The 25,498-nt window shown below is 32.5% G+C and overlaps 1 protein-coding gene across 30 annotated transcripts in view; it reads left to right on the forward strand.

Annotated features, from left to right (window-relative positions):
* RIMS1 (regulating synaptic membrane exocytosis 1) overlaps positions 1–25,498 on the forward strand; it is a 446,831-nt gene that overhangs the window by 200,646 nt on the left and 220,687 nt on the right. For all 30 annotated transcript variants that reach the window (XM_019749294.2, XM_019749282.2, XM_019749278.2 and 27 more), the window contains one exon: positions 2,656–2,667. In XM_019749294.2, coding sequence (XP_019604853.2) covers positions 2,656–2,667 — 12 coding nt within the window. The remainder of the gene's footprint in view (positions 1–2,655; positions 2,668–25,498) is intronic.

The following is a 25,498-nucleotide window of genomic DNA, read 5'->3' on the forward strand; positions in this document are numbered from 1 at the left end:
CATTTTGTGCTTTTGTTTTTCATAAGATTCATAGTAGTGGAGCAGTGATGAAAAGAATTCATAAAAACATACTTTGTAGATGTGTGTATTTTAATAAATGATTCCCATTCAAAACCAATAGATTACCTGTAGGAGTAAATTTATTTTTGGAAGAGTGTAGTAACTGTGGATTTAGAATCATGAGTTGTAAAACTCTTGAAAGTTGTTATGGCCAATTCTTGTAGAAAAACAAAACAAAATCTAGTTTCTACAGCATTTGTTTTGGATGGAAGGAAGGTAAAATTCAAGGTGAACTGTGCGGCATTGAATTTAATCCAGGATAATAATATATAAAACCAGGATCAGCCTCAGTGAGAGTAATTTCACACTGACGGTTGTGTTAAAGGAATGTAGTGCTAAATTTATCTTCTGGGAATTATTCATATATTTAGAACATGTTAAAATACTTTTTTATTTTTTTAATATGGAGGTTTATGCACTTACTTTCTTCTCTTTGAGATGTAGTCTCACTTGATACAGTTTCCTTGGTTTAGAACAAGATAGGAAATATCTGTGTAGTTAGGCTCAGCATTTTGTATGAATTTTGTTTGTTATATACACACATGAGTGTAAAGTGTTGAGTCCCAGGTGAAATGACTTGAAAGCCACCTGTCTAAAAGAAGTAGAAGTATGGAGTAGCTACATAAATTCCACGGTTGGGAACAAAGTGATTATATAGAGTCTATTTATACACGCACGGTTCAGTGCTAGTAAGCAAAATAAGAGCTACTCTTTCACTATACCAGTGCTTTAAATATAATTAATTTTTGAGGCACTAAAGTGTTAATGTAAAATATTCAATATTATAATTTATGAAACACTAGATTAATTCTGATAAATATTTAGTTTGGAACACATTTTAATGTACTTAATTCTATCCCCAATGTTAGTACAGTTGAATTATTTATAGGGATGTCTGTGTGAGTTTTCTTTGATACAGGTCTGCAATGTAGTATAGAAGATTATCATACACCTAAAGAATTCCCATTGTTTGTTTAACAGATTTCTCATATCATCTAATCACATATAGAATTTGTTTTAATACAAAGTTCTATTTAACAATAAGAGTGCTTTAAGCACTCTTGATGTTTTCCTAATTTGGAAAATCACAGTTAAAATTAAAATGAGCTTCTCAGTCAACATTGTATTATTTTGTAGTGTATTTGAGTTGGAAGTAGAGTATTCTAAAATCTCTTCCAGTGGAATTAAGATGTTCAGTGAAATAGATATATTATTATATTGTAATATGAGTCTACTACTACCTTTGTGGACTTGGGAAAATAATTAATTTCTCTGAACAACAGCTTCTTTACCTATGAAAGTGGATAGTAATAATTACTTCTTGTGGTTATGAAAATTCAATTAAAATAATTAAAATTAGGTATTTATCATATGCATATTTATTTCTTGTTTTAGGTTTTATACTTATGGCATATAAGGTTTTTTTTTCCTTCTAAAAGTTATTTGTTTTAATTAATCCTCATATGCTACCGTAAAGCCTTTCTAGAACAACCTTGGGTTAAGATAGTGTCTGGAACATAAAAAGTGCACAAGACCTATTTGTTAATTTCCCCTTCTTTATTATTCTTAAATATACTGTTTTGGAGTGAATTCTCACAGATGAGACCTAGAAATTATATTCAAAATATTTAATAACCCATGTGGTAAGGGTACAGTTCACTCTGAAAAGTTGATGGCAGTGAATAGTAGAGTGAATAGGTTGAGTGTTAATCCTGGCTGAGTGCCCATAGCGGTTGAATGTGTTTAACTTCCTATTGTGTTTGAGGCAAAGCAACAGAAATATGGTTAATTATTGACGTATTAAAATTATTAGGGTGAAAGTTGTGTTTTAAAAAGGAGAGGTGTTTAAAGGAAATTGAGCTGGGGATAATGCTTTGGAGCAGATACCCAGGCCTAATGTATTAGTAGTTCATCCATTTTTACTAAACCCATCCAATTATGGGAAAAAATATTCAAAAGAATAAAAGAAAAGAAAACACAGCTTAGAATATTTAATCTTGAACATAAGATAAAAAGTTGGGTAAAGTTGGTTTTTCTTGTGACTTGTAAATGTTGAAATGTATAATATGTTATTACAAATAATTATTTCTTATGGAATAATTTATGGTTAAAAAATATTTCTTTTCTCAATTTTATTTATTACAAACATTTCCTATTCTTAGATTTTTCCAATTTGTAACTACAAATACTTTAACAGTAATTTGATAAAATTATTCATACAATTTATATGTATTTTAATATCTCTTAATAAAAGATATACAAAATATGATAGTGAATTAATCTTTCTTTCTGAAGAATGGTTTAAATGTAGATTTAATAATCTAAATTCTAAAAGTTTCAGAAATAATGGTGCCCAACTTTTGTATCTAACATAAAACAGGATCGATATATATGCATTTTCAATGAAGGATTGTACAATAATTATTTCGGGGGAAGAGTAAGCATTTACTTTTCAATATACCCGTGTTTCAACACTTTAAAGTGACGTATAATTGTTTTCTTCAAAGTCTGTTTATTAATATATGCCTTGTTTTTGTTTTTCTCTTCCTCTTTTTCTTCTCTCTTTACTCTGCTTCCTTGGATGCTTTCCCAAAGGAGGACAAAGTGGTTAGAATCCATGATTTCTTTTCTATTATTTGTTATTATAATGTTGTGAACTTTATTAAGTGAATGTTTCACCTAGTGTTGTTAATCACTGTATTTCACAAAGAAATTATATGCTAGGAAGAGCTCATTTCCAGTTCTCATGGGAAAAATAATAAAATGAACATCGGAGAACATTACAGAGTTTTATATTCATAGGTAAAGTTTGGGTAGTTTGAGCTCATGGGAATGGTGATATTTTAGTATAATTTAAATCATGAACTTATATGTGCTCTTAGCTCTCTGCGTTTTGATGATGATTCCATCTGCTGTCAGATACAATAATGTCTGAGGGACTCTACCTTTCTCAGCACTCAGGAAATGCATAGGGAGATAATTTGAAACTTTATTGCAGAAGAAATGGAATGAAGTGATTTGGTGGAGAGAATGGATCTAATTAAAATCAAGAGCTTAAAAAATGACGTTTCTATAGAACACAAGTAGCAGAGTTGTCACATTGATCCACATTATACCCTTCTTCTCCCTCATGCATAGAAATCACTCCCTGGAAGAGTGAAAGGTCCCTTTTAACTCTTATCAACTATAGAAACTACAGAGGCTGTCCTCAGGAAGATAGGATCTTAGTGGAACCTTCAGTCAGCCTCTCCTTTGTATACACACTGTACACTTTCATTTGGTCTAAATTACAATTTCACCAAAGCTCACTGACTCCCCAGTATGACACTGAGGCAATGTTGGGTTCAAAATATCCACTCAGCTGCCTTTGTTCAATGTTTTAAAGTTTAAATGATGTACCATAGTGCATATGGCTTTAAATTGAACACCAATGTATGTGTTTTAAACTTGATGCAAGTATGTTCATCAGTTTTTTCCTAGAAAAAGAAATCAGGTTGAAAATGATATAGTGTAGTTTGTTTTCACTAAATATGTTTGCCTGGACCATTTGTGGTATGTAAGATCATTTTAGGGGCTATTATTTTAATGCAATAATATACTGTATTAGAAAAAAATGTAACTTGTCAATCACAACTTTGGTTTCATTAATATGACTTCAGATGAGTGTATATTTGAAAAGTAGATAATTTTCAGGTCCTTTAAAGAATAAAAGTTTAGGTAAATACTGCTGGTGTTATGCAGACTTAGTGTGAAGACTTCAGCTACTGCTGTAGCGCTGGCCAGACTCACTGTCTCTTTGACAGCATTTCCCACAACGGTCGGTTATCTGTGTTCATTATGATCACTGACAGTATAATGAGAATCCAGGTGGACTCTGTGGTCCTCAGGCTAAAAATAGGGTGGAAAGACCTACAAAATGCAATCACTTTCAATCATTTTCTTCTCTTTGATTAGAATGCATATATCTACCATTTATTTTTAAGTACTTTGTCATAATTTCATTAAAAACCCCTTTAGCCTGTAGAGGTCATTCAATAAATTGCCTTTTCAGTCCAAGGAAACTGAAGCCAGATTTCGTCTTTACTTGTGTTAAAGAGAATAACTGAGTTTTAAGCAAAATACTTGATTGCTAGTTCTTTCCCTATTCCTCTGAGCTCTTTTATTTTAGGTAGAAAAATTACAATTTACAGATGCGTGTGTGTGTGCGCGCATGCACATGGGTGCACGTGTTGGTAAGAATGCAAAGGGAAGAAAATGAGTATGAATGAAACTTTTCTGAAAACAATCTCCACCTTGATCAATGTAATAATAATGAATTCTTCTTAGTCTTAAGTTAGTGAATAAATGAGATGAAAATACTAGTGTATGTGATATGAATACCTAACTTAGCTAACATATAAATATTTCCTTTATTAAGTCCAGCAAAAAGTAGTAATGATCGCATATTTTGTTGCCCGGCGGTATTTTATTTTAAAACTTCACCCTTAGCCTAAATCAAATCCAGTAATATCTTGGAAGATTGTGTACTTGCTTATAAACAAAATGGCTGTCATAAAGAAATCGCTTTGCATTTGATATATATAATAGCTGATAGTAGGAGAGTGTACAAATGCATACTCTCATAGGTAGAATTTTGATTATTTACTTCATTTAAAGTCATCTCCTATGCCACAATATATAGGAATACTGCAAAATTCTCCACAGCCAGTTTAAATTGCTTTTGTCTTTGTTTTACTATTTGGTGGCAGAATATTGAAGTTAGAGAACTGTGATAACATTAACACTTTGCTGTTAGTAAACCAGCTGAATTGAATCCTCCAAATTCAATTCCTTTGGGATTTCCTATAAATTATCATCAGTATTTCTTTTTTGATGGAGGTAATTGATTTATGAATATAGCAACTAAAAATGAACTTGCTACAGTTCTAGTTAATCTGGAAAAAATTATTTATTTTTTTTCCAGTTGCAGTTGACATCCAATATTCTTTTATATTAGTTTCAGATGTACAACATAGTGGTTAGACATTTATATAATTTATGCAGTGATCCCCCCGATTAGCCTAGTACCTACCTGGCACTACACATAGTTGTTGCAACATTATGGACTTTATTCTCTATGCTGTACTTAACATCTCGTGACTATTTCATAACTACCAATTTATATTTTTTAATCCCCCATTTTTCACCCAGTCCTCCAATCCACCTCCCCTCTGGCAACCATCAGTTTGCTCTCTGTATCTATGAGTTGTTTGTTTATTTTGTTCTCTAGAGTCTATGTATAAGTGAGATCATAGGGTATTTGTTTTCTCAGTCTGACTTATTTCACTGAGCATAATACCCTTTCTAATTAATCTTTATTTTCACAATAAGTGTCAGGTTTTATACATTAAGAGTATTTTGTACTAAATGTCAGCAATATTCTGAAAAATAGAACCCTACCATTTTTTTATTCTTTCAAAATGTTAAAGTTGCACATACCTAACTTTTAAACATGTGTAAAAACTACTTTTTATATCAAAATTATAACTAATGAGGTACCGTGTTTACAGAGTCATGATTTTTTTTTTAATTAAATTTTACTAGGGTGACAATGGTCAACAAACTACATAGGTTTCAAGTGTACAATTCTATAATACATCGTCTATATATCACATTTTGTGCTCCACACCCAGAGTCAGTTTTCCTTCCATCACAGTATATTTGACGCCCTTTACCCTCTTCTACCACTCCCCCACCCCCGACCCCCGCTCCCTCCTTACCCTCTGGTAACCACTAAACTGTTGTCTGTGTCTATGAGTTTTTATTTTCCTATTTACTTGTCTTGTTCCTTTGTTGCCTTCGGTTTTATGCGCCACATATGAGTATAGCCATATGGTTCTTGACTTTTTCTGTCTGACTTATTTCACTTAGCATAATAATCTCAAGATCCATCCATGTTGTTGCAAATGGCAGTATTTCATCTTTTCTTATGACAGAGTAGTATTCCGTTGTGTATATATACCACAACTTCTTTAATCATATAGTTAAGGACCTTTGGTTTTTTCCATGTCTTGGCCACTGTAAATAAGGCTGCAATGAACATTGGAGTACATATATCTATATGGATAAATGTTTTCAGATTTCTTTGGATAGATACCCAGGAGAGGGATTGCTGGGTTGTATGGTAAATTCTATTATAAATTTTTTGAGGATACTCCACACTGTGTAATGGTTAGCACTCTGAACTCTGAGTCATGATTTTTTTAAACTGACTCCTCATGATTTTAATTGGTGTTTGTTTTTAGAGATAATGCTAAATGATATGTTGATGAAGCATGCATGGTTTTGTAGAAAAAGCTCATAAAAGTTACGAGTTGGGTGGAATGGGACAGTGCTGAGTTTATCAAGTAACTGTTCCTATCATATGTGTAAGCTGTTATCTGTGGAATAATTGATTCTTAACAGCATAAAGAAGCATTTTACCTTTGCAGACTTTGTTTTTAAATACCAAAATGATGATTTTTGTTTTTATCTCTCACTAGGGTTACATAAAGACGAGTAAGCCAGTAGAATCATAACGCTTTTTTAAATGATTTGCATGGTTGCATGAATCATTTTTTCTTACTGTAAAAAATCTTCTCATAGTTATCCATATTTAGTCCATGGCACAATGTGAAGCATATGATCATAATTTTCAACCTTCAATCTTTTGAAAAAAGCAACTATAAGAGTTTGCCTGGACCCACATTCATTCTCTCTCTCTCTCTCTCTCTCTCTCTCTCTCTCTCTCTCTCTCTTTTCTAGATACTTTGATGATGAATTTCTCAGCAAAAAAAAAATTTAAAAAAAATGAAAGTTCTATTAGAGATTCTCCCCAGAAATATAATATAGGCCTAAGTGGAAAGTTTATAAATATAGATAAAAATATTAATAAGGAAATGATACGGTGCATAAAGAGGAGAACTTTCTCTAAGCAATTTAATTGATTATATTTCTCAAGGTGTCTCTTCTCATTTTGTTGTGATTGCCGTAGAGGGGAATTAAACATCAAGTTGTAAAAACTTTTATGGTAGGTGATTCAGAAAATTGCAAATCTTTTATTCCAAATCTGTTTTTCAAGGGCATGGAATTGTAATCTCTTGCATTTAGCTTTACTATTCTGGAAATGTTTGCTAATACTCAATAATCATTAGCAAGTTTATAGTCCTGATTTTGCCCCCACTATCCAGATTATCATTTAATACACTTATAAAATCTGTTTATGGAAATCACAATTTCACAAACCAACCAGTATTCAATGCAGACGCATAGTAGCACTAAGGGAGTTGGTGCCAGGGTTTAGAAAAATAGCCTTTTCTATAGAAGGAAGCTTTCACAAAGCAAAAGACGAAACCATGGTCCAACTTCCTGTTTTTTTCGTGAACATAAATTGTCAGATCTTTTGTTTATATACCAAGGAGTGGGATTGTGGGTCATATGATAGCTCTATGGTAACATTTTGAGGAACTGCCAAACTGTTTTCCCAAGCTGGTGCACAGCAATGTTTGAGGGTTCCAATTCCTCCACATTCTTGTCAATATTGGCCGCCCTTTTTAAAAATTATTATTATAGTGATCATGTTTCATGTGAAATGAAATGACATCTCATTGTGGTTTTCATAAAGCTGTTTTTAAGCCAAAGTTATCAAACTGGTTTGATATAACCAAGGACTCCCTTTGATTGTGTGCTTAGATTCTTGCATAAAAATGCTTCTAAGTTACCAACTTCTTGAGAATAGACTTTTTTTTTTAAGACTAGGATATTCAAAGTATTAGAAATTCAGTTTCTTTCTTCTCTGGGGATTCTCTATTTTTCTTATGTTAGAATTATGTAAGTATTTATTAATCTATATAAATCAATCAGAACAGGAGCTTTGTTAAATTTAAGGTAACTTGGAATCTATTATCTGTCAAGATTAGCTATCCCGAGGGTGCCCACAAAGTAAGAGAATTTTATCGCCAATTGAAAAGACTTTTTTTCATATATGCAGAGAGAACTTGCAGCTTTAGTTCTGCCACTGAGCCATAGGTTCAAAATTAACCCAGAAGTTCTAGCTCAGACTTTAAAGGACTGTTCTTTCACTGTGTACAAGACATTTTCTTAGGTGATTTGAGCTTTTAGGAATGTGCAAATAGACACACATAAAGATAACCAGATTTTTTGTCTTCTGCCACCAGCCTTCAATATATCCCAGATATCTGCCATCCAATGATTCCCTATCATTGCTGTCACTAGTGGGGAATGTATTATTAGTGCAGGCACAAGTTTATGTTGTCTAATATTACTATAGCCACCCCAGCTCTTATGGCTGCTGTTTACACGGTATATCCTTTTCCATCCTTTTAATTTCATCCTGTTTTTAATCTTTGAATTTGAAGTTTGCTCATATGGAAAGTACAGACTTCGATCTCTTTTTTTTTTTTTTTAAACACCTGATAATCTCTGCCTGTTGATTGGATTTTTAAACCATTCATATTTAATGTTGTTGATATGATTGTATTTATGTCTCCCATTTAAGTTTCGTTTTTTATATTGATTTTTTGTTTTTCTGTTCCTCCTTTATGACTTTCTTTCGCATTAAATGACTATTTTCTAGTCACATAATTATTGTAGTGCTTATTTATTGTATTTTTTGAATACTTTTCTTAGTGCCTCCAGGGTTTCCAATACACATCTTAACTTAGCAGAATCTACTTCACATTTGCACTATCTTAATTCCAGTGAGAGATATAAATGTCAATTCTATATAGCTTTATCCCCCCTTTTGGTGTTATTATTGTTTTATGTCTATATATGTTACAAAAACGACGATGCATTGTTATGATTATTACTTTGTACAACTTTATGTTTTTTAAAGAAAACAAGAGAGGAAATAGGAGCAAATATATACTTATAAGGTGTCTTATATTGACTTGCATATTTACTGTTTTTGGTTCTCTTCCGCCTGTGGATTCAAGTTACCATCTGGTGTCATTTCCTTACTCTGATGCAGCATTGCTTCCACCTACTTCTTTTGTGCTGTTATTTTGTCAAATATGTTTGATTTCTATTTGTTACAGCATTAACAATACTGTTATATTAATATTGTGTCACATAATTTTTAAATCATTTAAGATAATAAAGGAGAAGAAATATGAGATTATACTTTTATAATTAGCTATATAATTATCTTTACCAGAATTCTTCGTATTTTCATCTGAATTCATATTACTGTCTAGTGTCACTTTCAGCATTCAGAACTTCCTTTATGTTCATATTTCTTTAAGATGAGTCTTCTAGCAATGGATTTTGCCAGATTTTGTTTATCTGGAAATGTCTTTATTTCATCTTCATTTTTGAAAGATAGTTTTGCTGGATATATGATTCTTGTTTGACAGTTTGTTTTTCCCTTCTTTTAGCACTTTGAGTATATTACCACTGCCTCTGACCTTCATTGTATTTTATGTCAGCTGTTTAGTTTATTAAGATTCTCTTGTACATGACGAGTTTATTTTCTCTTGCTGCTTTTAAGAAATTTTCCTTGCCTGTGGCTTTCAGCATTCGCTATGATATGTATATGTCTAAGTATGGATCTCTTTGTGTTTCTCCTAGTTGAATTCTTTGAGTGTCTTAAATATGTTTTCCATCAAATTTGGGAAGTTTTCAGCCCTTATTGCTTAGATTTTTTTTTTTTTTTCCTATCCCTTTCTTTCTTTCCTCATTATGACAACTCCCATTACTCATATGTTGGTGGCTCACATTTCCCTTAGGCTTTGTTAATTTTTATTCTTTTTTTGTTCTCTTTTTTTCATCAGATTACATAATCATTATTGATCTATCTTAAAATTCACTGATTTTTTTTCTTTTGCCAGCTCAAATCTGTTTTTGGGACACTGGTGAATTTTTTCATTTTGGTTATTGTAATTTTGACTCTGGAATTATTTTATTTTTAAAATAATTTATTTCTCTTTATTCTTTCTTTGATGAGACATTGTTATTGTAACTTCCTTTATTCTTTGGTAATTTCAAATTAGTGGTTAATGCCATAAATTAAATGCTTTTACACTTGACACATTTGATCATTTTACTCTTTCCTCTAAGACACATAAACAAACACAAAATCATGTAATATATAGTATGTTTTTAAATAATGGGGGTATTTAATGAAATATTACTTCATCAAACATCAATTGAATGATTGAAGTAATTGCTCTCTAATGCATCTTGAAATTATGTTGAAAATAAAAATATTTGGATTATGTACATAAACTCATTGTTGAACTGCAACTTCCTCATTGGTGAAGTAAGGTGTTGTGATAGAGAAAATGAAGGAATGACTTGACACAATTTAGTAAGTGCAAATGAACCAAAAATATACTTTTATAATTTATTTTTAATTAGTTTAGCACTTTTGAAATATTCTGCACAATTATTTCCAGCTTGTATTATTTCATGGAATTGTATTCCACACTGAAAGTTATGTTACTTATTCTAGGAAAAAATATCTATAGGTGGAGATTAAAAGTATAGCCAGAGAAGTTCAGAGATTTTCTATACGTTAAAATGTTGATACAATGTAGTTGAAAATCCAGAATGTCTGCCTCAGAGCTCGTGGCATTTAAAATAACATGTGATTAATTTTTTCCAGGACAATTCTCATGTTATAAACAGTCTCTGCTGTTTACAATACATTTTAAAGAGAATATTAAATCTTGTGTTTTATTTGTGGACATGTTTTAATTCCCACACTTTAATTGCCTGGATAACATAGAACATATTTTATTTTTCTTGGTGCTTTGTTCAGCATTTACCACAATGCTGCAAATTAAGTCAGCACTCCGAACTTTAAATGAATGGCACTTCTCTTTACATTTCCTTCCTCAATTATGTTTTTGGTTTTTTGTTTAATTCCCTGATTGAAACTAAAACATAATTTTGCATTTTAGCATATCTCTTTTCTAAAACAAAATCATTAGAGCCGTACTTAGTTTATTGTATGGAGTTGTCTCAATGGGAACCAACGACCTCTGGCTTGGCCTTCTCCACTCCATTCAGATTACATGGTACAGGGGAGATAATTTGGTCCCCTTTTTCTCACACAAGACTCTGGAAGATGCTTGCATTGAGAAGAATCAAAGGAGGATTCCTACAAGCTTTTCTGCTTAACTTAGTCCAGATATGATCCAACCTCAGTAGTGAATGGTGCATACATAAAGGATGGGAGCAGGTAGATTTTAATATTTTGGAGCATTCATTCAATATTTGCAAGTAATCTAGTTATAATTTCATGAATGCTTCTTAATCATATACTTCTTGGTTGGTTCTCTATTATTAACTATAGTGAATTTACTTCACTTTGTATTTTTGGTAGGCATACAAGTTTGGCTGAAAATCAGATACTTAGAGATACTGAAGTTTTTCAGTCATACATTAAATAGACAACACATTGACAATCTATGATATTATTAGAAACTGATTTCATCTGTTCTTTCCATTCTCTTTTATAAGAACTTTATTTTTAGAAATACGTGACCCAAATGCATTATGCATTACATTTTTATCATCATTTATAAGCCCATTAAAATATAAAACACTAAGTTGGCTTTGCAAAGTGATTATATTTGTTACAAACATTTGGGTTTATCTTTATTTAGCCTTTTCACTACTCTGTAGGACAGTTTTTTCCGCCACTTAGATTTTTGTTTAATGCATTAGAAAATATTTGAGTAAAAAACTGTAATATTATATGCTAATATGCTATTCTTCTATAAGTTACTGCGTGTTTTGTGATTTTTAAAATTCTTTTCACAGGTGTTGTATCTGTTTACTTTTATTTTAACAAGCTAAAACTGTGTAGTTCAATCTACTTAAGTAGGTGGCTATAGCACGTATCTAGTCTCCTATTCCTTATTCGATTGTGGGGTTATAGCCATTTAATGTATAGCATACAATGGAAATAACTTCCTACCACTGTAGTCGGAAGATCATTCATATCCTCAATTGCTAGTATTCAGATGCCTTTTCTTAACCCAAGTTTTTTGTTTGCATTCAAAGAAAGCCTTAAAAATCATATTTTTGAAATATCTAATTGCAAATTGTGATTATACATCATGCTTAAACATAGAATTAGAGATAATGGCTAGTGTAGGAGTAATTCTTAATGACAGAATGTAGCTGTATAATGCTGTATATTTTGCTTAGGGATTGTGTAAATCTTTTTCTATTCATACTTAATGCAATTTTTTGTGACATTGCTGAGATGACCACTGAGGCAATCTGGACTAAAGCAATGAACACTACAGTGAATACTAGAAAGTCTGTATTTAGGCACAAATCCAACCCATCTTCTAACAAGAGACACTGCCTTGAGCTATCTCTGCCTCAAGTCTTGTACAGAGAGAAAGAGCAATAGCCAAGACCAGACCCCTTACTGCTTAGCTTAAACTGTGGGGATCCTTATTAGGTTACTAACAGTAGTCATCAAGATGGGTTGTCACATCAGAATCTGTGATTCTGAGTGTAGGCTAAGATTTCATGAAAAGCAGATGAATGAGTATCTGATCAAGGGATCATTATCAGAACCCCAGAAAACTGGAAGTAGACCAAAGACAGCTTTACTATGTCCTATTATACTGATGTAACACAGAATGCTATTCCAAGAATTCATAACCTCATGATTTACTGTGTCTAACTTCCATATAATTAAGCTTTAGATAATTGTTTAATTTTCAGAATTTTCGTAATCTACAATGTTTAGCACATTTTTTTGTAAATAGCCAGACAGTAAATATTTTAGGCTCTATGGGCCTTAAGGTCTCTGTTGCAACTACTCAAATGTATGGAAACACATAGGTATGGTGCAATATAACTTTACTTATGGTTACTGAAACTTTACATAATTTTCATGTCTCATGTAATAGTGTTCTTCTTTTTCTCTCAGCATTAAAAGATGTAATTGCTATTCCTAGCTTCTGGGCCATTCAAAAAGACATGGCAAGCAAGAATTGGCCCACAGGCTGTAGGATACTGACCATGCTTTAGTACAATCTTTTGATCAATACTACCATTCAGGCCTGAGTAGAACAAAAGAAGTGGTTAGTCTAATTGCATTATTAATTTTATCTACTACATCTCTAAAAGTGTGTGTTTGTGTGTGAGAGATAATATAGTTTTTCATTGGCTTGTGAACATTAAATAAGATTATATGTCAGTGATTTAGCAAAATATCTGGCATATAATAAGCATTAATAAACTACATATTATATATAGCAATATATAACAATATATAATATATGCTTAAGTAGTTTTCTAATATATAATGCATTATATAAACTATTGAAAGAATTTATATGTATATATGTGTACATATAAATATCTATGATTATTTTTATTAAATCATGGATTCTTGAGTATGCAATTCAATTGGAATTATTTTTTATTAATGGAAATTGTTCTAAGAATTTGATGTGTGAATTTTAAAACTAACTGTATGATTAGCATTTGAAAAATGAAAACTCTTAATAGCTGATCATCAAAATATATAAATATTTTATTTTAAGAATTAAGATATCTATATTATCATAAAACAAACAACAAAACTGTTTCCTTAATAGTATGCTCGTTATAATGCATATCCTTCGAATTTACTCTTAGATTATTAAAATTTCATATAAGAATTGATAAATTATGACATCACCAGTTTAAAACGATGAGAAAGAGTTTTCAGGTGCATTTAGAAAAATTATCCCTTTACAGTTGCAGAGTACTATAAAACTATAAATGCTAAATTCACTTCTTTTTCTCTTTTAAGTGTGAGAGAATTGCTTTTCAATAGTGGAAAATTATTAAAAGTGCGTGTAAATATTTAGATTTCCTCTTTTTCTTTGAGTACTATGTTTCATCCATTGAATAACAAGTTTCATTTATAACATCTTACTAAAATCAGCACTGGTATTTATTAAAAATATGATTCCAGATTGTTTTTCCAGCTTACATAATTTTGAGAATCAAGATCTAAAATTCCTTTCCAAAGATTCTCTTTATGCATGTCTTGTAACTTCCCTTCTATCAGAGAGGAAACACCCATCCCAGTTCATTACACCTAATTAATAGAAAGACTTTTTTCCATGTTTTGGTTCATATTGATGGTATTGATGTTAAGTCCTTGTATTTGCCTCTTTTTAACAAAAAGAAAAAAAAATCAGACCACTTTTAATTGATGAGCTTCAATATCACTTCCCCAACTGTGATCTGCATTCTTTATTCATTTTTATTGGGGTGACATTGGTTGGTAACATTATAAGAGTTTCAAATATACACTTCTATATATTACATTGTTTGTTCACCACCCAGAGTCAGTTCTCCTTCCATCACCATATATTTGACCCCTTTTTCCCTATTCTACCAGCCCTTTCCCCCCTTGCCCTCTGGAAACCTCTATACTATTGTCTGTGTCTAAGAGGTTTTGTTTCTTTGTTTATCTTTTTTGTTTGTTGCTTTCAGTTGTATATACCATGTATGAGTGAAGTCATATGGTTATTGACTTTTCCTATCTGACTTATTTTGCTTAGTATGATAATCTCAGGATCCATCCATGTTGCCACAAATGGCAGTATTTCATATTTTCTTATGGCTGAGTAATATTCTATTGTATGTGTGTACCACATCTTCTTTATCCAATCTTATATTGAAGGGAACTTTGGTTGTTTTCATGTCTTGGCCGCCATGAATAATGCTGCAGTGAACATAAGGGTACATGTATCTTTACAGATAAATGTTTTCAGATTTTTGGGGTTAGATACTCAGAAGAGGGATGGCTGGGTTGTATGGTAATTCTATTCTTAATTTTTTAGGACCCTCCGTACTGTTTTCTATAGTGGCTGTACCAATTTACATTCCCATCAGTGGTATATATGAGGGTTCCCTTTTTTCCACAGCCTCTCCAGCACTTGTTATTACTTGTTGATGATAGCCATTCTAACTGGTATGAGGTGCATTCAGTTCCTTTTGTAGGCTAATACCAGTATATGCTATGAAGATTTCCTTTTTTCTAAATTTGTGTACTCTGTGATGTGCAAATATTCTGCTGAACTGTGTTCTATTTTTCACATTTTAGTAGTAACTGTGTAATGAGTACATGAAAATCACTTGAATCATCATAATTTCCTTCCATTAACTCAGTCCTGACTGTGAGATTTCATCCTATGAGATTAACAGGAAATTCAGGCTTAGTAATCACTGAGGTTTAATTCTCCTAACACTATACTTCCCTGACCCCTAGGGATGTGCCTTATGTATATACATGACCTTATGTATATACATACATGTATATAAAGGCCCCTCCAGTTTGCAAGTCCATGTTGGTGACTCTTGAAAGGTTTTATCGCTTACTTGGAGAATGAAAATCTTTGATGAAGCAGAGGGTCTGTGCTTCTGGTCCAGTTTGTAGGGAAATGAGATTTAAAAAAAAGTCTCCTCTCCACAAAGGTAGATGAGAAAGAAAACGGTTTTATTATTGAGTACACATTAAACCAGAATATACTGTGCATCACAGGCAATTCTCTAAGGGATTGAAAAGACAGAAAGAAATCTCACCCTTTTATATAGCCAGGCAGATACAACCCATTGCACATGTGTCCTCCAGATAAACAATAACTAGTCCCCAAGTAAGAGGACTTGATAGCACCGTTTGTCACACACAGTCTACCCTGAATTCATCTGGTAAATGGGGTGACCATCAGTGTTAGCTAATTGGCTTTATCCAAAGCTAAAGTGAGCCGCTCATACCTTTATGACAGGATGCAGTTTTGTAACTTTCAGGGAGGCACTGGAAGAAGTTAACCTCCTACTTTCCCACAGAAACCAAGAGAGGGGCACTGTTTTCCCTGATGATTGTATTTCAAAGAGATGGCTGTATGTCCTTTGGAAAGGCAGTACTGGGTCTTAAAGCTGGAAAGAGGCTTATTTAGTATTTGAAAACATTTATATCCATTTCAAAGAGACAGAGAAAGAATTTATGAGTTTTCCAAAGTAAATGCTCTAAGAAAAATGGTGTGGGGGAGTTTCTTCCCTTTCAACAGGGAGAATTAAACCTGTTTCTTTAAAAAAAAAAATTTTTTTTAAATGTATGGTTGCCCTTCCACAGCCTCCCTGCACCCACATACAGCCATACCCCTAAAAATTTGGCCACATGCCCAGGGCATTGCCAGCTAACCATGCCTAAGTCTCTGCTATCCCCAGGTCTGCTAACCTTCAGTCTCTTCAATACTGGGGATCCCCCAGGATTCCTCTCATAAAATCCAAAATGTGCTTTTTTAAATCGTATACACACACACACACACACACACACACACACACACACACACACATATTACTGAGACAAGAAAATCGACAATAGTCTGAATTGAATTTGGCTCTGGAATCTGAGGACAAAAACCACAGATTAATATCTAAATGAATTACTTTCCCACCATATTACTATCATTTTTGCTCCTTAAATCTTTTTTGAAGTGAACTGAATTGATCAGATTATATTCATTGCAGATTTGTGTGTGTATGTGTGTATAAATATTCCTTCTGTAACCTTAGCACAATATATGCTATTGAAATCTTAATTTCCATTTTGAGTATAATGTTCTCTCTTTAATATTTCCACATTACATGTGATAATTCCTTATCATTTTATTACATTAAATTAACTCATTAGAGTCTGTACCATAGCATAATTATTGCTCCCATCTCATTAATACCATTGAAAAATTTTAGATACTTCCTCCACATTTGAAATTTCTCCAGAATTGTTTTCATTATTCTGTGTTCATCCCTCCAGACTCCAGGAAGCCTATGAATATTTACCCTTCTTGCTCTAAAGTGATCTTTGATAAGTTAAACTTACCAGTAGCAAGTTCATATGTGGTTAAAGAACGATTTATATCAATCTGTCCTTATAAGATATTATCTGTGAAGTATTACAATATTCCATAACTACCTCAATAGCATGTGAATCTGTGTTCACAAATGGGCTACGGATTTAATTTGTAATAGAGCAGATTAACTTTCATTAAGAAATCGCCGTTTTGGGAGTGATGGTGGCAGTGACACACTGGGAGTTGGTCATCTTGGCTTGAGTTGCAGTCCTATGTCCTGGAAAAAGTCACAGCTTCTTTGGACTTAGTTTTCTATTTGAAAAATGACAGTAATATCATTTCACATTACCAACTGCTCAGAGCTGTTGAATAGATAAAAGTAGTAAGAAACTTCTGGTATTGGAAAACTATGCAAGTTTAAGTTTTGTTTTGTGTTTTTTGTTTGTTTGTTTGTTTGTTTGTTTTTTGGCACGGGACTCAGGTTTTAAGTATAACAGAAAGAGTCAGGTAGGTGAGCATTCAAGCATTAATGCAGTTGGCCCCTATTTGATTGTTTTTCTCTTAAAATTGATTAAACTATATTTCTTTTACTTATTGCAAACTGCTACAAAATGGATAGTTCATCTCTGTTAGCTTTTAATGCTGTAGTAAAATGGTTACTGCTTCCAACCATTACTTTATGGCTGGCTTCCCATATAGTTTCAAGAAGCCTTCATGAATTGTAGTCAGCCAATGTGGCCTGCACGTTCAGGCTACACAATTAGATTGCTACTGTGATTCCTCCTCAGGTATTATAATATATAACTCTTCTGTGGTTCCTCCTTTACAAGTTTTCTCTTCTACCCACATTATTTCAGGATGAGATCATCTTGAATCCTATAAAATAATTAGACAGAATTAAAAACTATTTCAACCATGTGATTTCAGTTATTAGGAATTTTTCAGATTTATTTTCAGTTATGCCAGAAAATAGTTTTATTTTTTCTTTATTTTTAATCTTTCTGGCTCTTTTGAATTTATAATTATTTTTTTCCTACACATGCTCATTATTTGTATTGGCCCAAACTCTCTGGCTGGGTGATTGTTTCAGAGACTTTATTTTTTAATGTGCTTAAATCACATTTACTTTTATGTGGTACAAGCCATTCCCAACTACATTATTTCTGAATTTATTATTTTGTACACGAGCTTTATTTTCCAGAGAAAAACATATTTTACTTTGTTTATATATTTATTCCTCTGCTGTGAGATTTGATTATTTTTAGGTCAATATTTTATCAATGTTATTGCCACAATTAAACATAAATTGTGTATATTCCACATTCGTTTTTTAAATAAAATATCAAGATAGAGCCTGATTATGGAAGTAGGTCATGATGATGGATAATCTTAGAGACATGTGTTTTGGGGATATTGTGCAGTTTGATGTACTAAATTCTCTTACAGCATCATCAACGTGATTCTGTTACAGGACATTTTTAATCTTAGTGCTTTTATTACTTTATGGTTTATTTTTCCTCAAATAACACATTATTTTAAATCATATTTTGGAACATATATCTGATACCATTTATCTTGTAGGGGCACAATTCTGTCCTACATACTATTTGGGAAGTTGTACAAAAGGGGCAAAGGATTGAAATTTCGACAGTCCCAGAGGAAAATACACTAAGCACTGCAAAAGAATATTTACAAACCCATATTAATATATAAAAGAAGACCAGACATTTTTCACAACAAAGAAATTGGCAAAATATTAAAACATAACCTTGAGGAAACCCCCCCAAATATGAAAATTTCCACATCATTATTTTGAAGAAATTTGAGAGTTCAGAAAAGCGCAAAGTTAAAAAGGAGAGTGTGTTGTAGGAAGGAAATAGGATTGATCAGTTTGGTTTCTCAGGCATTGATAAATTACCTACGGTATTCTTAATGTAACTGACTCTGTTGCTTTCTTTTAGAAAGATCTATCCCCAATATCTATTGATAATAGATATTATAATTAGAAAGAAGTTCATCAATATTTATTCTCAAAAATCAAGGGAGTTAGAATCCTTCTATACTGAGCGGAGTAGAAAATGGCCCAGTTTCTCCCTGAAGATAAGGGAATGATGGTCTAAATGTGACCAAATCAGCATTAGTGATAGCAGTAATACCATAATGGGAGTTAATTTGCAAAACATTTCATTTGCAAATATCACCAATTGTGGTAACATTTTTGAGCTAAGGTTTGTTGAGCACATAATATTGTTGCAGTCAGTGTTTTCTGGTGTGCATGTGTGTATGCATTTGTGTGTGTATTTTACATCCATATATTTTTATTTACTCACCTAGACAACTTTATTACTATTTCTATGTGACAGATGAGGAAACTGAGTCACAGCACAATTACTCAAGGTCATGCTTGACTTACTCCAAGCTTCACTTGGAGAAGGCTGGTAAGCAAAATGTGGATACTTTTAAAATCTAGGCCAATGCGAACAAATTACTTAAGGGGCTGATATAAATGTATATTTCTGAGTCCCATCCCCAGAAATTTTAATTCAGTAGGTTTGGTATGGGGCCTAGAAATCTGCATTTCTAAGTTTTTCAGGTGACGCCTATCCATGGACCACAGTTGGAGTAGCACTGATCGTTGTTGTATACTATCATTTTATATCCTAAACACAAAGTGTGATTTAGGAATAAAATCACATCCCATTTATCTAATATTCAGCCTTCTATCAACTTCACCCTTCTGAAAAACTGGTAAGAACCAGGAAGTAGTAAAAAAAATAATAATAATGTGGAATTTCATAAATAATTTAACCACAGTCAAACAAACCCATACTATTAATTCATAGGAGAGCCTAGTGTGCTTTTATTTTACCTTCAAGTTTATCAAATTGAATTAGAGGAAAAATGAGAGCCTTCTCTAGTTTATCAGGTTTTCTGGTGAGACGTATCTGGCAGTTTTAGCGTATAATCAAAACTAGAAAAACAGGCAAAAGAATTAAAAAATATAGTAGTCTGGATCAATGACATGCACAGTCCAGCTGACCTGTGCATCTCCGTTGGACTTGAGTGTTTATAATTTTCAGTGGTGGCAGCATAAGCAAGCATACCTGTTGTTATAGTGACAGCTCTAGGGAGAGAACAAAACATGGAATTTAGAGTCTAACAGAGTAATTTCAAATTCAAATCCTCTACTTGCTGGCTGTGGATGACACTAAGATTTCTCCAACTAAATTTTCTCATCTGTGAGGCAGTCATAGCAACTGCCTCCCAGGGTGAAGTAAATAAAACAGGTGGGCAAGTTCCCTAGCAGGATACCTAGCACAATAGAGATCCAAGTCTCTCCTCTTCTATCCTCCAAGTTCATGGAAGATGGAGAGGGTAGGGTATGCATCAGCTAGACCTGGGCTGAGATGCTGGTTGCATACTCATTAGCTGGATAACTTCAGAAGGCCATTTGAACTCTCAGTCCTCAGTTTTCCAATTTGCAAAGTGGAGTTAGTAATTTTTTTTTTTTAATTCCCTGGGCTACTATAGGAATTATTAAAAAAATACGTATAGTGTTTTGCTCATATTAGGCCTTCAATAAATGGTAATTGTAATGATTATATTTGTCATTCCTAGTACCTTACTTTTAAGACAATTTTGCAAGTGTGTTGTATATTTTGGAGGATTTGTATCCTACATAGAAAAACTTAAAATGAAACTGACAAAAACAAAACAAATCTTCAGGAGTTCAAGATAATATATTCATTATTGTCCTAGTTGTTTATAGTTTCATTTTTATAGGTTAATGTTTAAACCTTACCTTCACACACACAAAATCTATACTTTAATATTTTGAATTTTTCTTGTGATAACGTGTATATATATATATATATATATATATATATATATGGATATGTATATATGTATGTATGTATATGGATTTTAATTTGTCATACATTCTCAGTATTGTACATAGATTTATATCATTACTCTTAGAGTACTAGCTTATATACATTGATTTTGGGTTGCAGATTTGAGATCTTAAAAAGTTTTAATATGGATATTATTATCTAGGGAAATAGAGTTAAAAGCCTGAGATTAGAAGTGTAACGAAGTTAAAACCTAGTTTCCCTAATCATGAGTTTTGTAATTTAGGATTACCTACTTAATTATCTTGAGCCTGAGTTTCTCATTCATAAAGTGGGATAACATTCCCTACTCTCAGTATTTTAGGGGTGATTACTAACATTTATAACATGCTAACATGATACACCATATAAATTCCTAATAAATGACAGTCTTATCTAGTTATTTTGTATTTCACTGTCACAGTTGGTAGTGATAATAATAAAATTGAATCCCTTAGACTTCAATAATTTGGTTCAAGAAAGAAAAAATAGTGGCATTTTCCCTAGTCTCAAAGCTAACTCACTTAATGGGTAGATAAATGAATACTAATAAGGGTCATACGTGCTGTAGATGTTTTCAGTAAGTTAAAGGAGAAAGAAAGGAAGAGGAGTGATGAACTCAACTTGGGAAGATCAAGGAAGGCTTTCAAGAACTTGACATTTGACGTGAATGTAATTGAAGTAAAATTGTTTTTACTTCAGCTCTACTCCTGTAAGCTTAAGAAAACAAGGCAGTGGCATAGTTAAGTCCCACGCTAACACTCTAACACTTGAGGACTGTACGCTAAGAAAATTTGATTACTTATTTGAGAAAGGTGCTTAGTATGAGTGTCAGAGTCTGAGAGGAAATCAAACAGAGCCTGAAGTAACTTGGTATTACGACATTGACATGGACAGAAAAGTAAAGCGTCTAATCTGAGGGAAATTCATGAGTGTTCCACCATCAGAGAACCGTCAACTTTGTTTTGATAGTAAAAAATTGAGAAATGTTTTTTGCGTATTTGGTAGGGGTAGGTGGTCGTTGTCATTCTCCACATTCATCATATGCTCGAGCAGTGAAAAAGAAACCAGTTATGCAATGCATTCACCACTTACACTGAACCCCTGTCTAGAAGATGGGACCTTTAGGAAATGACCCCATGACCTGCACGATGGCAGAAGAAATTCATCCCAGAATGAAGAGATGATTCAATGAGATTTGATATAACTCAAAGAGAGACTTGCATACATTAAATAAAACTACTTTGCTATGGAAAGGGTCTATGTATTGCTTTCACTTTTGTTAAGCTTATGCATTCATTATTTCATATATTTTGGACCACTTGGGTTTGATTTTCTGAGAATTGCTTATTAATAGCCTTTGCTTATTTTTCTGTTGGTCTTTTTTGTGTAAGCACTCTGTGTATTAAATATATTAGCATTTTATCTGTTAATGCATTGTAAAAATATGTTTTTCTTAATCTATGTTTTCTTTACTGATTCTGTTTTGCTTTCAGAATTTGGTTTGCTCTTTGCTAAAATGAAGGTACAAAGATGTGTGAAAAAATTAAATTGTATATAATCTAAGTAATACAAAATCATATGTGAGGTTGCGTGTGTATGTGTGTATAAAAAGTACAAAAAAAGGTAGATTTTGAGACTATAGTAACTTGTAGGGATATCTATGATATGTTATTATTTGAGAAAAGCAAGTTTCTGAGTAATGTGGATATTTTTTTAAAAAGCAATTTGAGGTACAATATACATGTAAAACTCATCTCTCTCAAATGTACAATTCAGCGATTCTTGGTAACTTTAGAGAGTGGTGCAACCATTACCATAAATCAATTTTAGAACATTTTCATCCCCCCAATAAGATCCCTACTGCCTATTTGCAATCCCCATTCCTGACCCCAGCTCTAAGCAACCACTAGTCTACATTTTCCCTATAAATTGCCTTTCTGGACTTTTCAAATAAATGAAAATCAAACAATTATATATATTTGAAAATAAGCTTGCATATGTTGTATGAACAAGGGAAAAGCTGAGAAGGGATACACATCTGGCTGTTGGCATTGGTTAAAATCAAAGGATTGGGATGATAGCAAGGGAGGCATAACAAAAACAACCAAATTTGCACTCTTTAAAATGAAATATAAACCAACAAAATTGTAAACAGGAAATTCACATAACAACATCATAGACATACATTAAGGAAAATCATTTATAATGTGAATGCAGTAATGTTTTTACTATCAGATTGACAAAAATTCAGACCTGATGACACATAGTGTTGTAGGGGATTTTGAGAACTGACAGTTTTCATACTTTGCTGGTGGGAAAGTAGATTAGTTAACCTGTTTCAAAGGGCAATTCATTAGCATCTATCAACATTTAATAAATTTACCATGAGTAATCCTACTTTCATGTTTTTTAAATCCTAGGGATATTGCAGTGTTTTATTGTGTAATACCTAAATGAAAACTCCTATACATGCACACATATATGGGTATATATGTACACACACACACACACAAACTGTGTGTGTATATGTATGTATATGTACATGTACATGTACACACACATATATACACACATAATTACATAGATATGTTAGGATACATATGAGAAGAGATTATAAAGCCTCTTGTTTGTTGATAAACACACCAAGTAAGGCCTTTTCCCTCGTAGATTCCTATTCCTAGACTGCCCTTCCTTCAGACATCAGTGTGGCCCACAGCTTGTGCCTCTGTTCACTTGACACCTCATTAGAGATGACCTTCCTGAAAACTTCTAAATGAGTGCTTTCATCTACCACTCCTGCCCCTCCCTGGCCCTTTGATCCAAGTTACGTTTCTTATGGCACTACATAACATAATGTATATTCTCAGGGTCTTTTTTTTATTGTCTGCTTCTTCCCACTAGAATATAAGACTCCTGATAATGGGGACTTCTTTTCTGTTTAATACCTGAATCATAACAGGCATTGAATAATATTTGTGGAATGTTAAATGAACTAGATTAAAATAGTTATCAGATATTGTATGAAAGGAAATTTTTAGGTTTTAACTATAATCTTTATTTTTAATTATTTACTTACAGCGTTTTTTCCAAAAGAAGGTATTTCCTTAATGTGTGTATTGCTGCTTTATTAATGTATTTTTAAAAAATCACAGATTGAATACTAATCAATCTCTCACCTTTCCAAATTAATTCAAGGAGAATGTTTTTAGTTACATTCTTCAAATTTAATACCTAAGCAAGTCCAAACTTAAACTAAATTAAAAACCTTCATTTTAGATAAGGTAAGGAATTTGAAGGATGATTTAAGGTGTTACATGAATAGTAATGAAGGAAAGAGCAAGTTCATTTCTTTGTGTTTAACTTTGTGAGATAACTATAACTTTGGTCCAAACAGACTGAAAACAACTTCCCCTATTCATATTATTCTAGAGAAAACATTTTCCTCATTTTTATGGATATCTAATTTGTAACCAGGTGGAACTGTATTGGTTTAGCAAACTATTCTAATCACTGATCTATAATAATAGATAATGACTTATTTTACTGTGACCATTCCTTTTGATTAAAAAAAAATCACTTTATCAAATTTTTCCTTAGAAAATATTTTTTTATTCACAATTAAAAAACGTCACTGTTTTTTAATTTATAATTACCAGAAAGAAGCAATACTTAGTTTGTGCGTAATCCTATCTGCCAAGTAGTTACAGAATGAGATTAGAAGTTATGTGGGTAACATAGATAAACAGAAACAGAGCAGCCTGTAATGGCGATATCTAGATACCTAATTGGTTTAAAGTATTTTAGCACATTTAGCATTTTTTAAAAATATTTTATGATTTGCCTGGCAGAAGTTACAAAGCATTAGGGAAAGGAAATATCCCTATTGCGTAGTATAATACATTATGGTTTACTATTTCCACCTGGTGTGATTATTACGTCTAAACCTTAATGCCTTAAGCTCCTTATACTGGTTATTTTTATATTGTTTGAGTTTATGAGAAAAAGCAACAGGAAAGCAGACCCCTGTTGTGTGTCTCAGTGCTACCATACCTCTCACAACCCAGAGATGTTCAGATTGGGAGTTAAGGCATCTAGAGTTCCATTTCCCATCTTTGTGTATTAAAAGTTAATTGACCATCTTAGTTCTTACTTGTATTTCTGTCCTTAAAAGACATCAACATTTATATAGCATATAAAGTATAACTGTTTTTCTATTATAATATAGATGAAAATATATAATTTTCAGTAAAAATGAGTACTTTGAAGGATTTGGGGGGTAAAAAAAGAAAGTAAGGAACAAGGAGGGAATCATTCCTTAGGGTGATGATGTTCCCTTTCCTTCCTCAGAATGGCAGAAAAATCTTGATAATTTACTAATTTACCCCATTGATGAGCAGGAGGTTATACATATCTTATGTTCTGGGATGGGTGTAAATTCCAGTATTGCCAACAATATTTTGATACACCATTCTATACATCCTCTAGAAATAGGTAATTTTTCCCATTAATGTTTTCCATATTAGAGAGTTTAACAAACTATTTGAAACAGTTAAAAGTTGGCCATGGAACAACAGAATTACAGAGTTTGGAAAGAGTTTCGCTGAGAAGTGATATGGTCTTAGAGATGTTTGCCAGGAATAATATGACTAAAATGCTAAGCCCTTCCCAGCACCCATGATGCAT

This window comes from Rhinolophus sinicus, linkage group LG05, assembly GCF_036562045.2.
Source record: "Rhinolophus sinicus isolate RSC01 linkage group LG05, ASM3656204v1, whole genome shotgun sequence".
In the NCBI taxonomy this organism is placed as follows: Eukaryota; Metazoa; Chordata; class Mammalia; order Chiroptera; family Rhinolophidae; genus Rhinolophus; species Rhinolophus sinicus.